At 50.2% G+C, this 15,687-nt stretch overlaps 5 protein-coding genes across 5 annotated transcripts; 3 read left to right on the forward strand and 2 right to left on the reverse strand.

The window, feature by feature from the left end:
- Positions 1-3,330: 3,330 nt before the first annotated feature.
- On the reverse strand, positions 3,331-4,954 carry ALT_3310 (putative MFS transporter; the record flags this gene model as incomplete). Its single annotated transcript, XM_033562742.2, has 3 exons — positions 3,331-3,866; positions 3,914-4,614; positions 4,665-4,954. The coding sequence occupies 3 exons, from the start codon at positions 4,952-4,954 to the stop codon at positions 3,331-3,333; spliced, it is 1,527 nt and encodes a 508-aa protein (XP_033418633.2).
- A 959-nt stretch (positions 4,955-5,913) lies between these two features.
- ALT_3311 (uncharacterized protein) lies at positions 5,914-7,185 on the forward strand (the record flags this gene model as incomplete). The annotated part of the gene is made up of 4 exons (XM_033562743.2): positions 5,914-6,093; positions 6,143-6,518; positions 6,569-6,689; positions 6,750-7,185. The coding sequence occupies 4 exons, from the start codon at positions 5,914-5,916 to the stop codon at positions 7,183-7,185; spliced, it is 1,113 nt and encodes a 370-aa protein (XP_033418634.2).
- A 534-nt stretch (positions 7,186-7,719) lies between these two features.
- On the forward strand, positions 7,720-11,825 carry ALT_3312 (demethylsterigmatocystin 6-O-methyltransferase; the record flags this gene model as incomplete). Its single annotated transcript, XM_033562744.2, has 8 exons — positions 7,720-7,875; positions 7,924-8,053; positions 8,112-8,235; positions 8,282-8,303; positions 8,350-8,782; positions 8,830-9,119; positions 10,207-11,172; positions 11,223-11,825. 8 exons carry the CDS (start codon positions 7,720-7,722, stop codon positions 11,823-11,825), a joined length of 2,724 nt encoding a protein of 907 aa, XP_033418635.2.
- Positions 11,826-11,965: 140 nt separating this feature from the next.
- On the reverse strand, positions 11,966-13,198 carry ALT_3313 (uncharacterized protein; the record flags this gene model as incomplete). Its single annotated transcript, XM_033562746.2, has 4 exons — positions 11,966-12,298; positions 12,345-12,736; positions 12,789-12,924; positions 12,977-13,198. The coding sequence occupies 4 exons, from the start codon at positions 13,196-13,198 to the stop codon at positions 11,966-11,968; spliced, it is 1,083 nt and encodes a 360-aa protein (XP_033418637.2).
- A 919-nt stretch (positions 13,199-14,117) lies between these two features.
- On the forward strand, positions 14,118-15,563 carry ALT_3314 (uncharacterized protein; the record flags this gene model as incomplete). Its single annotated transcript, XM_033562747.2, has 1 exon — positions 14,118-15,563. The coding sequence occupies one exon, from the start codon at positions 14,118-14,120 to the stop codon at positions 15,561-15,563; it is 1,446 nt and encodes a 481-aa protein (XP_033418638.2).
- Positions 15,564-15,687: the final 124 nt, after the last annotated feature.

Here is a 15,687-nt window from a genome sequence, read left to right on the forward strand (position 1 = left end):
TCCCCGTTGTTGGAAAATACCAAGTTGATCACCTGGGTTTCCGTAACTTGTATAGAGGTGAATGAGTGATGCTCGGCTTCAGCTTCACTCACATGACGACATTGTAGAGCTAACTTGCCGCCAAGTGCGTCAACGGTTCTGACAGGGACATACAAACGGGGACTAACTGGATTCTCATCGCATACTAAGCTAGATATTACGTTTGAACCCCTAGAACTAGACATACCCAATTCGTCCGATGTGACTCTCAAGATGCCCAATTTCTTTCTTATACCAAAGCATTAAAGCCCCGTCCACCTGCCGCAATGCACGAGCCTCTGTATATCGCAGAAGAATGTGATTATGTTGCACGTTATGGTGCTATAGTTTGGCCTCAGATGTGTTTTCCTGTGTTCACCGTGTTGGGATCCTCTTGGAGCCATGCCACAGCTGCTTCGACGCGGAACATAACTTAGCTCAGCCAGACAACGCAGATGAGACGGCGTCTCACAATCTGGCGCAGACCTGTTGGCGAAGACCGGAGGTGGCCCGGGCAGGCAACCCAGAAATCATCCAGTGTTTATAACTCGGCTTGTGCAGTGGTGCCTTTGCGTCACAAAATTCAACATGCGTCTTTTACTACCGAGAAGACCTTTTGCGCTTCGAGCATCTGGTAGACGGAGCTGTAAGCTTCAGCTTTCTCGACCAACGCATCTGCAGGGATCTCATAGTCCTCTTGGCGAAGCGCAGACCGAACTCCTTCTCAATTTCCTCCCAGGCGAGCTCTAGCCACCATTTTTTGTAGGATATCGTCTTCAGCCGCTGAATAAACATTCTGGACGGCATCCGAGCCAGGCGCGTCTAAGTTGGAAATAGAATAAAGAAGGAGCATGCTTGTCTACCAAGCAGTGAGAGGATATGATTTATATAACCTGTAGACGTACGTGAAGAAGTATACCAAAATATTTAGTAAGTTAATGTCTATTTTTGATATAATGGAGGCTGTAAGAGAGGTATATTCTAAACTTCCCTAGGATAAGACTTGGTCACTTGGCTTGCTAGCTACATTAATAATAACTTTAAATTGCTTTTTTACTAAATATAAATATCTTTTAGTATAAAGAGTTCTATCTTAGTGTTGGGAAGGACCCTGTTTTTGACAAAGCTGTGATGAAAATGGTTGTGAACATCTACTCTGAGGTACTGTCTAGATAGGTCACTGAGACTACCACTGAGGGGGGCATTGCTGAAGAGGGTGCTGAGGAAGAGGGTGCTGAGGAAGAGGGTGCTATGGAAGAGGGAGTTGCGGAAGAGGCTGTCAACCTCAAGGTTCCTGCAGAGCCTTCAGGCTCAACTCTCAGCTTTGAATGGGGTGAGAACTTGACTTCAAGTAGCCTACTGGGGCGCTTTTTCTCGCAATACGCTAAGCGGAATATGGAGAACGGTGGAAACTTGTAGTATTCGAACAACAAAGCTGGGAGTCGGTTGAATTCAGTGCTCTAGCCTGAAACCTACGTTGTACATATACCAGTGTAGACAGCCCTACTAGTTCATTACGGGTAATGCTTGGGCAAAGGGCAGGAAAGGAAGAAGCCAGGCAGATGAAGACTCAAATATTTCAGAAGGTATCGATATCAGGACCTCTCTTCCAAGCGCCGGTGGTGTTTGTCCAGATACACGTCTTGATTGTCGAAGTGGTGCCTTCACTTTGTCTGTAGGCGACAGTCACAGTCTCCGGCATGTGGCCATTTGGAGTATCTACCTCCTTTGGTATGCAACAGACACTTTGTGATGTTTTACATATGGATTCCGATCTTCCATCACGGTAGACCCCTGGAAGCCTTCTCCATTGTGCGAAACTTCGAATAATCTGTTCATCCCGCACCATCTTCACACGTGGATTGCCCAACCATGAGCTGATAGCTCCAACAGCTTCTCCGCTAAGACTAGATGCACGAATCTCTCCAGAGACAAGACATTTCTGTCAGCGGTCAAGAAGTAAACAGTGGACAGTATGCCTTGAGCCCATACCTCTAAATTCAGATCCGCCGTGGGGACAGAGCCACAGCTTCGTACGGCGTTGGGAGGAATCCGACGTGGTCGAGAGCCAAATGCCCTGACGGTTGGCGCAAGAGGCTACGGAGGATGCATACCTGCCGGGCAACCCGCGCTGAAGTTTTTCCCATGGGTCGACAGTATCGTGTCTGTGAAATATCGCAACCTCATTGTTCATTCTATAATATCAGGCCGTCAGCAGCATAGTCTTTCAAGTAAGACGACAGAGAGGACCAAAGCGTACATGCAGAATAGGCATTGATCGTAGGGGTCTATCTTTTTAGTCAATATTGCTGGCGTCAAGATGCTCGCAGGTTGGCCTGCGTCAGCATCGACCACCCTGACCACTGGCGTACCCTCGCCCCGATCCTCAGGAGAAAAAAAATTGGCGTGACTCGAGCTGAGCATTTGTAGTACGGTTTAGGATATGGAGGCGAACCGTCTACTTCAAATTAGCTGCTTAGTCCTAAAAGCATGGCAACATACGGCGTTCTTGTCGGGTGTCGAACCCAACCTTTCCGCAACACAGGCGAGCTATGCAGAGCAAAAGGATGAAGGCTTTCGCATTGACAAATCACCATGGCAGTGGAGTACTCCGACTCACCTTCCATAATATGAACCAGATTCCCATTTGAGGGAGCTGGTGTGGTTTCAAAATGGCACATTGAGCTCGCAAACGAGCTCCGACAATTCGACTACTCGGTTATCACCGATGTCGAGCTCACAGCATCAACTACTGCGCCATTGCTGGCGGTGACCGGCAGGCTGCTACCGATGCGGCCAGCAAGAATCTGGAAGCAGGTAGCAACGTTGCCTCCATTGATCTGATGAACATCAACAAACCCGACGGCGAACCTCCTCCAGCTGGAGTAATAGAGATCCCCGATCTACGAACGCGATTACCATATCATATCTCGTGGCCATACGTCCGTGAGACGAGTGATACTATATTTGAAGTTCAACACGGATCCCGATCGCGTGAAATCGGTGAGTGCTACGGTCGACGGAACGAAATTGGATAAAGAAGACGCTCCCATGGGTGACTTTGTCATCAAATCTTATGAAGGATCGATTGCCCTCACGAATTCATGGAAGGTTGATCTCAAAGACGGCTCAACGGCATGGGAAGGCAAGCTGGATGTAGCGTGGTTGCTTATAACCTACGCAGTGATGAGCTTAGTTTGAGACCTGCTTTATGCTTCAGCCGTTCTAATCTGTTATTATATGAAAGGGTTGTACTTATGTGTAGTTCTAATATGACAGCATATATCATTTCCATGTCCAACATACTCAGAACTATGTAGACTTCACATTTTTACCAAAATGCATCCTCCCCTGCCACCGGCGCAGTCGCTGTCCAAACAGCTGCAACACCACCATGAAGAACAGCGACCCAAACGTAATAGCCGCTTGGATCCCCAGTGCCCTGGCCGGCCCCATGCCACTGACCCAGTCAATTTGAATATACGTGGCCATAAACCCTCCCCAGTTCCGACTGGCCGTCACCCACGCGCCCACCTCGCCGGATCCCTCGGGGTAGCAGTCAAGCAGGTATGCGTTGATGGCGGTCGTGATGATCATCATACTGCTGCATTGCATGGCTGCGAAAACGGCAATGACCATGTAATGCCAGTGGCGCTCAAAGGCGAACCCCAGCACGATCAGACTGACGCAGCAGAGGATAGTAGCGGGATAGACGATGATCAGGCGTGCTTCGGGGTGTAGGCGGCCTTGGTGTCGATTCATGTAGAAGGTGCCTACTGCGTCGTGGAGGTAGTGTCCCATCAGCCAGCCGATGATGACGCCGACAATGCCGAAGAAGTAGAAATAGCCTGCCAAGGTCAGTATCTTGAAAAGACAGGAAGACGACGGGATATACCAATGCCGCGGGTGGAAAAGCCGTAGTCATTGCTCAGCCATATTCCGATAGTCGTATTGACTCCAATCACCCAGGCGAAGTTAAGGAAATAGTAGATCAAGATAATCAGTACTGGAATTCTGGTAATGGCCACGATAGGTCGCATGGCGCACTGGAGGAAGCTCCTCTCCCCCCACAGCTGCGCTTGCTGGGCTCCTGTGAGACGAGCAACATATGACCCTCTCGGTATTTGCCGAGCTCTGCGATCGAACAGTGTTTCATCGAGAAGGAGGACGAGCAGAAAGGCCACCGCTGACATGCAGGTACACAGCCAAAAGGCCCAGCGCCAGGAGACATCCGTCACGATGAAGCAGGTCAGCAGTGGACCAAGGTAGGGGCTCATGATGATGAAGAACTCGATGTAGTTGATGACTTTGGGGTGTTCATGGAAGAAAAACAGGTCTTTGATCCAGAGCAAGGCGCCTCCCTGACCAACACTGCAGAAGAGCCCGTTGATGATCCGCGTCGCCATGTAGGACTCGAAGCTGGTGGCCGCCGCGGACCAGGCACATGTCCCGACCATGACTGCTTGGAAGAGCAGAAGAACGGGCATGCGACCGAAGAAGCCTGCCAGGATCACTACGATGATGCCACACGACCCGATGGTGAAGAGGTTGCCTACAACGGCTCGTTGGACAGTAGCCTGGGACAGGCCCCATTCTCTAATAACTGATCAGCAGCTTCTTTGTGCTTATGAAGTATGGAACCTTACATAGACTGTGGAATGACAGTGATGATCGCCGTGCCTCCGGTATAGTCGGCCAGGAAGGCGATATACGCCATGATCCAGACAATCAGCCATTTTTTGCGCGAGCTCCAATTCAACGGGTCATCTGGGGTATCCAAGGGTTGCGGGATGAGAACATATCGGCCATCTGGAGTCGTTTTCAAGCCGGCCGCGTTGTTAGGATATCGGCTGGGGTCAACGACATATCCTTCCAAGGCTTCTTTATCCTCGTCTATCCCAGCCGAAGTAATCTGTACGGGGGGTTTGTCGTCCATCGTGGTAAGCCGACGCCAATACAACGGGACTCTATGAATCCACCTTTAATCGGCAGCCTCGGGTGCGATTGGTCTGGGGAGAGATGAGAGAGAAAGTCCAAAAAGGTATTTGAACGGTTGTGGAAAATGCTCGACTATAATAGAAGCTGTGGAATTTGGGAAATTGTTTAATTTCTCCTAGTGAACAGGGAACATGCCTTGTTCTGTGTCCATACCACTATATAAGACCCCTGCAGCACCAGCAAAATAGACCAGCTCCTGAGTCGGATCAGGCATGGATTTACGGCACAATTACCCGGGAAATAATGTTTTTGAGAAGGGTCGAGAACAATTGATTGTATAAATGAGGTGCAAACCCCTGCATCTAGTAAGAATCTAGACAGGGATCAGAAATTAATGCATCGTGGGTCAAAATTACCAGAAACGGGAAATGCGGATGGAAGAGACAAGGAAGTTGGCTGTGGTCTTAGCACGAATAGCATTGTCTTGGTCCACAATTGACAGCAACCACATCTGAGAGACCCCACCACCATCGTAGGAATCAAGCCGAACTAAGAAATTGCGGTTGCTTTGCCCAGCCGTAGCCGAGGGAAACTAATATACTCTAACGACAGGGGATGCGACAGGGGACGATCCCGCGGTTGCATGACAGTCCACTTCCAACTCGCAGAGAGGTCATTTATCCCTATTCCATTGGTCGTTTAATTTTAATCCATGGCCTCTAGAGCAATACGGCGCAGTCATGGTGCATGTGAACCTCATACGTAGTCCAGGATTAGCAAGAAACTGATCTCAGCTCCCTGTCCAATATCCCTGTACTGTTCTGTAAGACTGGGATTGACCGGGAATGCAGCACCCTAGACGGCCTCCATCTGACTGGACTACAAAATCTCCGCGACTGAAGTAATCATGTACTCTACTATGTTTTCATCGACGTGCAAGGACAACTCAGGCTCACTATGGCTGCGGCATACGGAGGACGCGGTCCTGTTCTGCTTGGAGTGACCTGGGCAGAAACAGCCCTGGCTTTGATTCTGTTCGGGTTACGTGCGAAGACCGCGTCTCTGTGTCCACCAGAGGATGTTTCATTTGGGTTCTGTGGTCTGCGATGGGATTTTATCTGGGTGATGTTCGCTTATGTATGTCAGATCGGACACAGTTGAAAAAATACATACTGATATACGGCAGGCACTTGCCTTTGCGGCCCAGTGCACCATGACGGTAAGCGTCTCATACGGCCTCGGATTGCATCAGGATCAGCTCTCGCACCAGCAGATTGTTGCCAGCAACTACTGGAGCTGGATTGCTCAAGTCCTGGCCATTCTTGATCTGGCAATAGCCCGGTGTGCTGTGATCGCTTTCCTCCTGGCATTGCAGACGCATACCCACCGCAGAGGGCGCTGGGCACTGCTCACCGTGGGTGCCCTCCAGGGGCTGATCAACGTGGCCGAAATTGGGGTCATCTTCCATCAATGTGATCCCCCTCGGCGATTGTGGGATATGGACGTTCCAGGGACATGCGATCTGATCGAGACATGCTTGTATATCGGCTACGCTCAGGGTGGTATGTTCCCCTTGCATCTCATAAAGGACAGAAGGTATTGATAGAAACAGGAATGGGTGCACTCGCGGACATCTTTCTAGCCTGTTATCCGGTCTATGTCATCGGACGACTTCAGCAGATGAGACTTTCCGTCAAGGTTGGACTGTGCTTGTTGATGAGTGGAGGAGTCATGTCAGTACTTGTCCCCCCTGGCATCTATGTTTACTTTTGCTAATGTCAATGTCTCTCCAGAGCAGGAATCGCCGGGATCAACAAGACAGTCGCCATATCCACCATCGCCGAAACCGACGACCAAACGTACGCCATCGCGAAGCTCAATACCTGGGTTCTGACGGAAATGTGGTTCATTCTCATCTTCGGGTCCATTCCTGTCCTGCGCCCCTTCTTCGTGCGATTCTCTCAGAGCATCAAGACTGTCGCGGGATACTCGAGTTCGCGTAGCCGCACTCATGCTGATGGCGATCGTAGTGGGAGTCGTCCCAATAATGAGACATGGATAAACCTCGATGGTCAGCAGCCTAGCCCCTGGATTGCCAATGGGCCTCGTACGAAGAAGGGCGTGTCCGTGGGGATTCATGGAGACAGTGAGGAGAATATCCTGTCCACGACGTATCCCGATCAGATCGTTGTTACGAAGAAGACAATTGTGATGGAGGAGTCTCGCTAGCTGTCTTATCGAAATAATAATGTCTTCCTTTATTCTTCTGTATGGTATTAGCATCTCTTTTTATTTAAGAATAGCGTTCTTTCGGAGAGTCTTCCCGGCTTCTTCGTCATAGAGGTAACACTCCCGAGTATCAATATTATCGGAGCGACTCAACCAGCATTACCTCATCAAGATTCGTTCGTAACATGATAGCTCTGGGTTGCTTCATCTAACTGGCACTTTCATTCCAAATCTCCCTGACTCCACCAGAATGGTCTAAACACACTAGTAGGGACGGTTCGAAGGACCCCTGTCTGGCGTCTCCCTAGTACACTCAGTGTCGGTTTCTCACCATCCAAACATCATCCATTGGGTGGATCATGAGTGTGCCGCACTTCCATTGTCTCATTTGTGGACTAGGACCTTCCGGGATAAATTGGCGTGGTCAGGGCCTTGCTCATCCTCTATTGCTCTGCGTATGCCAACCTCGCCAGCTTTCCGACCCCCCTGGACAGTCCTCGTCTTCATTCTTTTCCTTTTCAGCTTGTAGACCAAATGACCATATTTGACGAAATTAAAAACGTTCAGAGGCTGGCTGAGGCTGAGGCTGCGGGTGATCCCAATGCTCACAGTCAACTCCTGGCCGCTATTCGGAAGCTGCAATTGGCAGCGGAAAAGCCGATTGACACAACTTCTCGAGTAAACTTTCAAGTAAGTCATATAATATAAATTTAATAGAGGAATGCCACTTACAATCAGATTATGCAAAATATCTGCGTTCGAGTAGCAATCGAAAGGAAGCTGCTGCACGCGATAGCGGCGAGGAATGGAGATCCGATAACATCGGCAGAACTGTCGCGTGTGACTGATACCGATGAGCTTCTAGTCGGTAAGTGCCTTGCCCGCATCCCGACATTTTCAGATCGATGCTCATCCTAATGCATCAGTCCGTGTCATGCGCGTGTTGACCGCAATTGGCTTTGCCCGCGAGTCGGCCAACCAAAGCTATGCGGCGAATGAGACTACTCATTTTGAGATTCTCCCTGGATCAATTGCCGCCGTGAAGCATCAGTACGTGTCGCCAGGCTCGTGAAAGGGAAGTGACTAACTTTAGCAGTTTTGAACCCGACTTCGGCATGGTACATTCCCTCTATGCTCACTCCACGGTCCTGGCTGACAATCTAGGGAGCCAAACTGGTCGAATACATGCGCGGGCCTGGCATTAGCCAGTTCGCCGACGAACCAGGCCAACAGACACTCTTCAAGTACGCACATGGATTTGACAAAATCTTCGGCATGCTCGAACAAAACCCGGAGCAAAAGCAGGCGTTCGATGACTACATGGCGTCTCGACGGTTGATCAACCAGCCGCAGTGGTTCGAGATCTACCCTGCTGCGGAGAGACTGCGGGATGTACGAGACAGTCCAGACTCCGTTCTGCTGGTCGATGTTGGAGGCGGGCCAGGACAGGAAATGTCCCGTTTCAGACAACGTCACCCGGACATTCCGGGGAGGATCATCTTGCAAGATCTGCCTCTGACCCTCAATCGGATTGAGAAGGTACCAGAGGGGATTGAGCCAATGGAACACGATTTCTTCAATCCGCAGCCAGTCAAGGGTAAGATACACGCTAATTATCAGATCAAACAGAGCTGACAGTCAAAGGTGCCCGGGCTTATTTCTTCCGGCAAGTCCTGCATAACTGGTCCGACGCCAAAAGCAAGCAGATTCTGTCGCATATCGCCGATGCCATGGTGCCGGGATACTCCACCCTGCTGATCGACGACTATGTGTTACCGGATACTGGGGCCGAGCTGAGAGCAGCTGAGATGGATATTCTCATGTGGTTACATACCGCCGGCCTCGAGCGAACTGTCTCCCAGTGGAAGGCTTTATTCGATGCGGTAGGCCTCGAGCTGGTGCACATCTGGAATACAGACAAGGGAGATGAGTCGGTGCTGGAAGTGAAGAAGAGGTCGTGATGCATACAAGCCTTTCAAATAAGCTTCCAATTCTACTCGCATCTTACTTGCCGAACACCAGCGAAAGTAGCTGAATTGAGTCGTCTTGACGCAATCTGTGTTGAGTATGCTCTGGGATTTCCACTCGCATTGTAGCCAGACCAGCACCAGTAGCTAAATTTAGGAACTGCTCGGGGCAGGAAAGAATTGGCATCATCTGCACTCGTGGAGGCACTCATAGAATGCGCTGCTACCTTTCCTAGATTATGTTCTGATCTTATCCCAAGTGAAGATCTTCATCAGCTATAGCGCATTACCGTTCGGCGCTTTTCCATTCAGGCTGACACTGCGTATTTTATAGTCTCACCGTGCTCTCCAATGTCTACCTTTCCACTGCCCATGCCGTTTACCATTGAGCGCTTCTTCCATGTCCTTTCCGCAAAGGGCAATCCCGTGGACCTTCCCGTCCGTCAGCTATCTGCACTGCCAAGTACCTCTGATACTCCTTAGCACAGCTACTTTCTAAAAACCCGGCCTTTAATGGCCTCATGATCCAGATTCATCTACCGTCCTTTCAGACTCTTTTCCTTGGACCCGCCGACCGATTAAGTCAGGTACTTCAGGCGCCAAGGCCTTGGCTTCGCATTTGCCCCGCTGGGACCCTGAGGCAGCAGCCGGCAGCCTAATCGCCAACGCGTCGTTATAACGCGATTGAAGGCTCTATCTTTGCAATTTACAGACGGTTTTATAGTTATTGTGTTCGTATCAGCAGGATTACTCGATCATGGCAGTCGCAACGCCCTCCGCGCAGTCGCGTTTCGACTTACCGGGGTTCTCCTTACCCCTGAACTTCACTCCCGGGTCGCTGAGGCGTGTCATGTTCCCTAATGGGCTGGACGATCATTTCATCTCGTAAGGTCGTCACGGTCAGCAAGTGAGGGCAAGCTGACAGAGATAGACGGTTGGATACGCATCGAGAAATAGTCATGATGCGAGCAATGAATGCAATAACCGACAAACCGGACTGGGACAAGAAGGCACGTTTTCCATTATGTCAACAGGCTCGTACTGACTTGCTCAGGTGTTCAATGATGAGATTACTGCCAAATGGCGGAAAGAGATTCAAGACAGCGGGGAAGATGTCAGCGAGCGAATGTTAGACTGGATCATCAAAGAAGCGCAGTGGAAAGCTGGGGTCTTCCAAGATAGCAAGCACATTGTCGCATTTGACGTAGGCGTGGTCAAATCAGATGTTGCCATACCGGAGGAACTACGACAGGCTCTTATAGAGGCCGTCCGTCCATTGGAGGAGCTTCCCGAGGAACAGAAGGACTACCATCCTGGGACGGACGACAAGGTTGTTGACCTGGTTCATCCATCGTTATTTCCTGTGATATATGGCCGAACACGCATCCTGCCGGATCAACTCATCAGTCTCGAAGGGTTTGCAAACCACCTTGGCCAGGGCCAAGTCCTCCCTGTCCGGCCAAAGGAGGAGTGTGTCACGAAGCAGAGTGACTACGACTACTGGTACCAGAGGCGCCCCCATCGACCCTACAGCCTCAAGTTTCAATGGCTACCCTGTGACGTCCACTTTGGACCAAACGATGAATGTCGAATCGCATCGTACATTAACAATCTACATCCCCGGCGACACCATGGCCTGTACCAAGTCATCGAAAAGATTCTGACGAGAACCATCCCTATGTGGAACACAACCTTGAGTCTCGTAGAAAACGAATATAAACGCATCCAATACTATGAAGTTGAGTATGATGACCATCCAGAACCCGAGCCGGAGGCAGCGGACGACGATGAAGATGATAGCGATGAATTCTGGGAGAGACACTGGGAATGGCGACGGAGTCAGCCCATCAAACAACCAGAACCAGGAAGCTTTGCCCCGCACCCTTTTTACGACCAGATCAACCTCCGCAAGGAATATGCCGAGCGAGGACTCCAGGTGATTGTCAAGCTGGCGAACATCGAGCTCACACCGGAGAAGCCCGAATATGAAGGAGGCTCCTGGCATATTGAAGGACAACTGGTAAAGTCTATGATTGCGGTTGATCAGTGGGCCTTTCTAATGATGAATAGAATGAACATATCTGTGCTACATCCATCTACTACTATGATAGCGAGAATATCACAGAGAGCACTCTTGCATTTCGTCAACGGGCGAGCTCGGGCAAGATCGAGGACATTAACTACGAACAATCCCGGCATGAGTTTCTTCAACAGGTCTTTGGCTTTGGGCCAGATGTGGATGGATCCAATGAATGCAACATCACTCAGTTACTGGGCAGCGTCGAGACCCGCCAGGGACGTCTGCTCACCTTTCCGAATATTCTCCAACATCGCGTGGCGCCGTTCTCACTAGCAGATCGATCCAAACCGGGCCATCGCAAGATCCTGGCGTTTTTCCTTGTCGATCCGCATCTGTCGATCATTTCATCAGCAAATGTGCCACCTCAGCAAGAGGGCTGGTGGAGTGAACGACAGGAGCTCGTTGGCCGTTTGCTTGGGGAGAAGCTGCCTCCTGAACTGCAGGACATGGTAAAACAGGAGTTTGATGCTTATCCCATCACGATGGAGGAGGCCAAACAGTACCGAAGGGAGCTGATGGAGGAACGTTCAACCAGGTTGGAGGAGCAGAACGAGAAATTCGAGATGGACAGCTTTAACTTATGCGAACATTGATCATTATCGTCTGGCTCGTATGAATAGCCTGGCAAAATTCGAGTGCCAGTGAGAATCGAAAATGCATTTGCTTTTTGTCAACTATTCTATCATTCTACACTTTGACTACCCTCTAGAGAAACTCCAAACATGCCAACACACTAGACTCTTGAATCATATGAGATACCCTCTTCCTGTATTGAAAGCGACTCGAAAGGTCCTTCCACGTTTTTACCACTCTTCTTGCGCTCTTTCTCAGCTCTCTTCGCTTCTTTCTTCTCCTGTTTGATCCGCTTTTTCTCTTGTCTGCTGACCTTGGGGAATTCCGATTCCCATCCTTGCAACACCCGACCAGGGTGGATGACATTCAGAATGAGCAGGGCGAGGAACATCAGCGCCGCGTCGAGGACATATTCGTACGCCTCGTGGGTCAGAATGGGGTTCGTCGGATCCGTGCCTCGCGCGTACTGGCATAGACGGAAGATGATTCGGACCTGACACCTGTCAGTATACTTTCCCATTCAGAACAAGATCGCATACGGTTATGAGAGCCAAAGCGGCATATAGCGCCCAAAACAGCCAGCGCCAGGAAATCGAGCCGCGAGTGGCCTTTTCTTGGTCCAATTCCCCGTAGTTCTCCATCTGTACCATTCGACGGTGGAGGTGGATGGCCAGAACACCAAAGATCAGCACGAACAACTCCTGGAGTCCGATACCGCCCATGTAGATGTGGATTCCGAGCATGGTGGTGCTGGTGGGGACGTCGTTCTGTGTGGTGATGCTAGCGCCTGCGAGCTGGACAATAAAGGCTAGGATATCAAGCCATACGAAGATGAGTCCGTATCGGTTGGCGGAAATTCCACCTAGCCGCTGGTCAGGGATGAAGAAGTGGATGAGCCGGCCTAGGGTCATGTAGATGAAGGCATTGATCCCTGCACGTTTGATTAGTATCTCTTAAATTAGATGCCAGGAGGCTCTGCGTACACAAAGGCGCCAGAAGATATAGAATAGTGTGAGCACTAGCAAAGGGCACACTGTCCTGTTGTCGTGTTTGTAGAATCCGGAATACAAATGCAAGTAACTCCCAACTGGCTCCCATGATAACCACCCAGGCATATTTCTACCTTTGTTAGTAAAGCATTCTTTCTTGGGCTTCTCGATGCGACACCAACCTTTTTGTAGATGAAAGCTTGAACGATGTGACAGAGGGTCGTCAATCCGAACAGGATCGTGAAGAAGATGGCTGCACCAAAGGATGGAACATAGAGGAGAATGGCATCACAGGCTTCTGGAGGCAGATAGCCATTTTTGCCTGGTTTTGGATGTGTACAGGTCTCGGTGGGAGATATGGCTGGAGCTGTAGCAGTGGGGGATATTGTTGCCGTTGTGTTCATATTGAAGATGTTTATAGATATAGTACTCAACTAGAAAGTCTTTCTTGTCGATGATATTGCGTGAAGGCCATCATGACTAGCAATATAAACTTATATATATCCATGACTTCTGACGTTATTTTGAAGCCTGTCAGGCAGCCAGATAATATGATATAAAACCACTGACAGACATGATGCTCAGCCATATCAGCCTCCACCAGACATGACGGATCCAACTCAACATCATGATTTGAATCTTCTTCTTCAGACCTTTCCATCCTTTGAGTGTGACAAGCGAGCAGGCCAATCAGACAGTATAGAAGAAGCTTGGCAATGACAGATGGATACGAAGCCAAGTAATAAAAATAGTTCCAGGTGGACCGGCATTCACAATAGGCCAATCATGACAGATCTGACATTCAATTCATCTTCCACGCTGAATGGACAATTGGCGTTTGCTCGCATCCGCTAACTGGTTTAGTCTTGGGGCCTAAACGATCTGGCCTCGTTTCTTGACTTCGTCTGACAGGGTGATAGGCAGCCGCGTTCCACAACCTTGGATCCGTGGATAACTCCGACTCGCTTCTCTATGAGCAACTCGCTCGTGGAGTTTTGAGCTTAAAAGTGAGGAAGTATATGGATCGTGATCGTGGGACGCCTTATATGTGTAGAAACCATGCCTCTACGGACAGGAGTTAGCCGGTCTCGCAACGGCTGTCTTACATGCAAGTGAGTCGATAACAAGTAGTGCAATTGAAGCAATAATATTCATTCTGGTGCTAGGATACGAAGAGTGAAATGCGACGAAGAAAAACCCACCTGCCGACGATGTCGAACCACTGGCCGAAAGTGCGACGGATACGCCAGCCCCTCGTCTACTGCTACTCGCCAGTCGTCCAACCTACGTATCATTCAGTATACCTCGCAGGTATCGGAACCAATGAAGATGAGCATGTTCCCTTCGTTTCACCAGCCGCTAGCGGGGTGTGACTACCGTGCGCTGGAGTTTTTCCACTTCCAGACCGTCTCCTGCTTCGGACCCAAGGCCGGGGACTTTCTCCTTCATGCAGCCTATCATGATGCGACTGTGCGAGTGGCTGCCACTGCGCTAGGGTCTCTACATCGTGCCTTTGTGCGTGACGATGATGGTCCGGCCGTGCAATCGGGATTGACTCGGCATGCATTGCAGCAGTACAGTTGTGCCATCCACCTGGCTCTGAATCAGATCCCTGTAACTGAGGGACAAAGCACTGACAGCATCCTTATCATGTGTGTGCTTTTTTTCTGCTTCGAGAGTCTGCAAGGCCACTTTCGCAATGCTGTCCAGCACGGTATAGCCGGCCTACGGATCCTCAAGCAACGGGAAGAGCGCTTCCTGAACGAAGGAATCGTAGCCTGTCTTCCCCCGAGTATTGTTCGCTTGATGTTCGTCACCATTGAGAATCAAATGCTCGAGGTAGACTGGCAATCGTACCTGCCTGTCTCCATCCAGTCAACCCTTCTGTCTCCCTCCAGGCTGCCTCCAGTCAACCTGGAGGACACTCCGACGCTCCAACAACTCAGTGATTCTTTTCAGTTTTGTTACAACCAGTATCTCAAATTTCTATACCTATCCCAGACGCCCAAAAGTGTGGAGCTGGTCCAAATTCTTCGGCAGAACCAGGCATACTATGCCCAGATACGACAGCACATGCATGCCTGGTCAGCAAAATTCGACGCATTCCTCGAGGCTCATGTGCAGATCAACCAGAATGAAGCTGATCGCATGACAATCAATCACCTGAAGATGTGGCGGAAGATGATCGGCATCTTCCTGAATATGGATGCGCCTCCCTCCCACGGTGGTCTTGATCGATTCGCCTCTGAGTTCCGGGCGATCTTATGTCTGGCGGAGGATCATATCAATTCCTCTGCTGGTACACCTGCTTCAAAGTCGAAACCCTCTGTCAGCGTCCAACCAGCTCGGCAACAACAAAACACCCTTCCTCCAATCCTCCCCAAGGCTGAAACCTCCTCATCATCAAGTATACCACCCTCCTCCTCCTCCTCCTTCGTTCTCTCGCTAGGGCTCGTCCCCCTTCTCTGGATCGTCGCCACATCCTGCCGACATTCGCAAATCCGCCACCGAGCCATCGACCTGATGAGCCGCAGTCGCCGGCGCGAAGGGGTATGGGACTCGGTGCTGTTCTCGAAGCTGGCGCGCAAAATGGTCACTATGGAGGAAGAGGCTGCTGGACTCGCGAGGGGAGCCATGTACGAGCCGGCGGACCTCCCTATTTCGGCCCGGACTAATGCTGTTGCTGGTGAGTTTTGCGAAGGTCGACAGGGAAAGGTTGAGTTCTTTCGGGATGAGACCAAGCTCTGGGAGGAGGTTATACAGTGGTGATATGACCTAACAATGCTCGTACGCTATAATGATAGTTCGAATGATATCACTAGAGGATGGATCGATTTTACCCGGAATGACTACTTTTGTTCCTGGCTATGGATGATGGACAAGAATATATGGT

This window comes from Aspergillus lentulus (genome assembly GCF_001445615.1).
Source record: "Aspergillus lentulus DNA, contig: Alt08, strain: IFM 54703, whole genome shotgun sequence".
NCBI lineage: Eukaryota > Fungi > Ascomycota > Eurotiomycetes > Eurotiales > Aspergillaceae > Aspergillus > Aspergillus lentulus.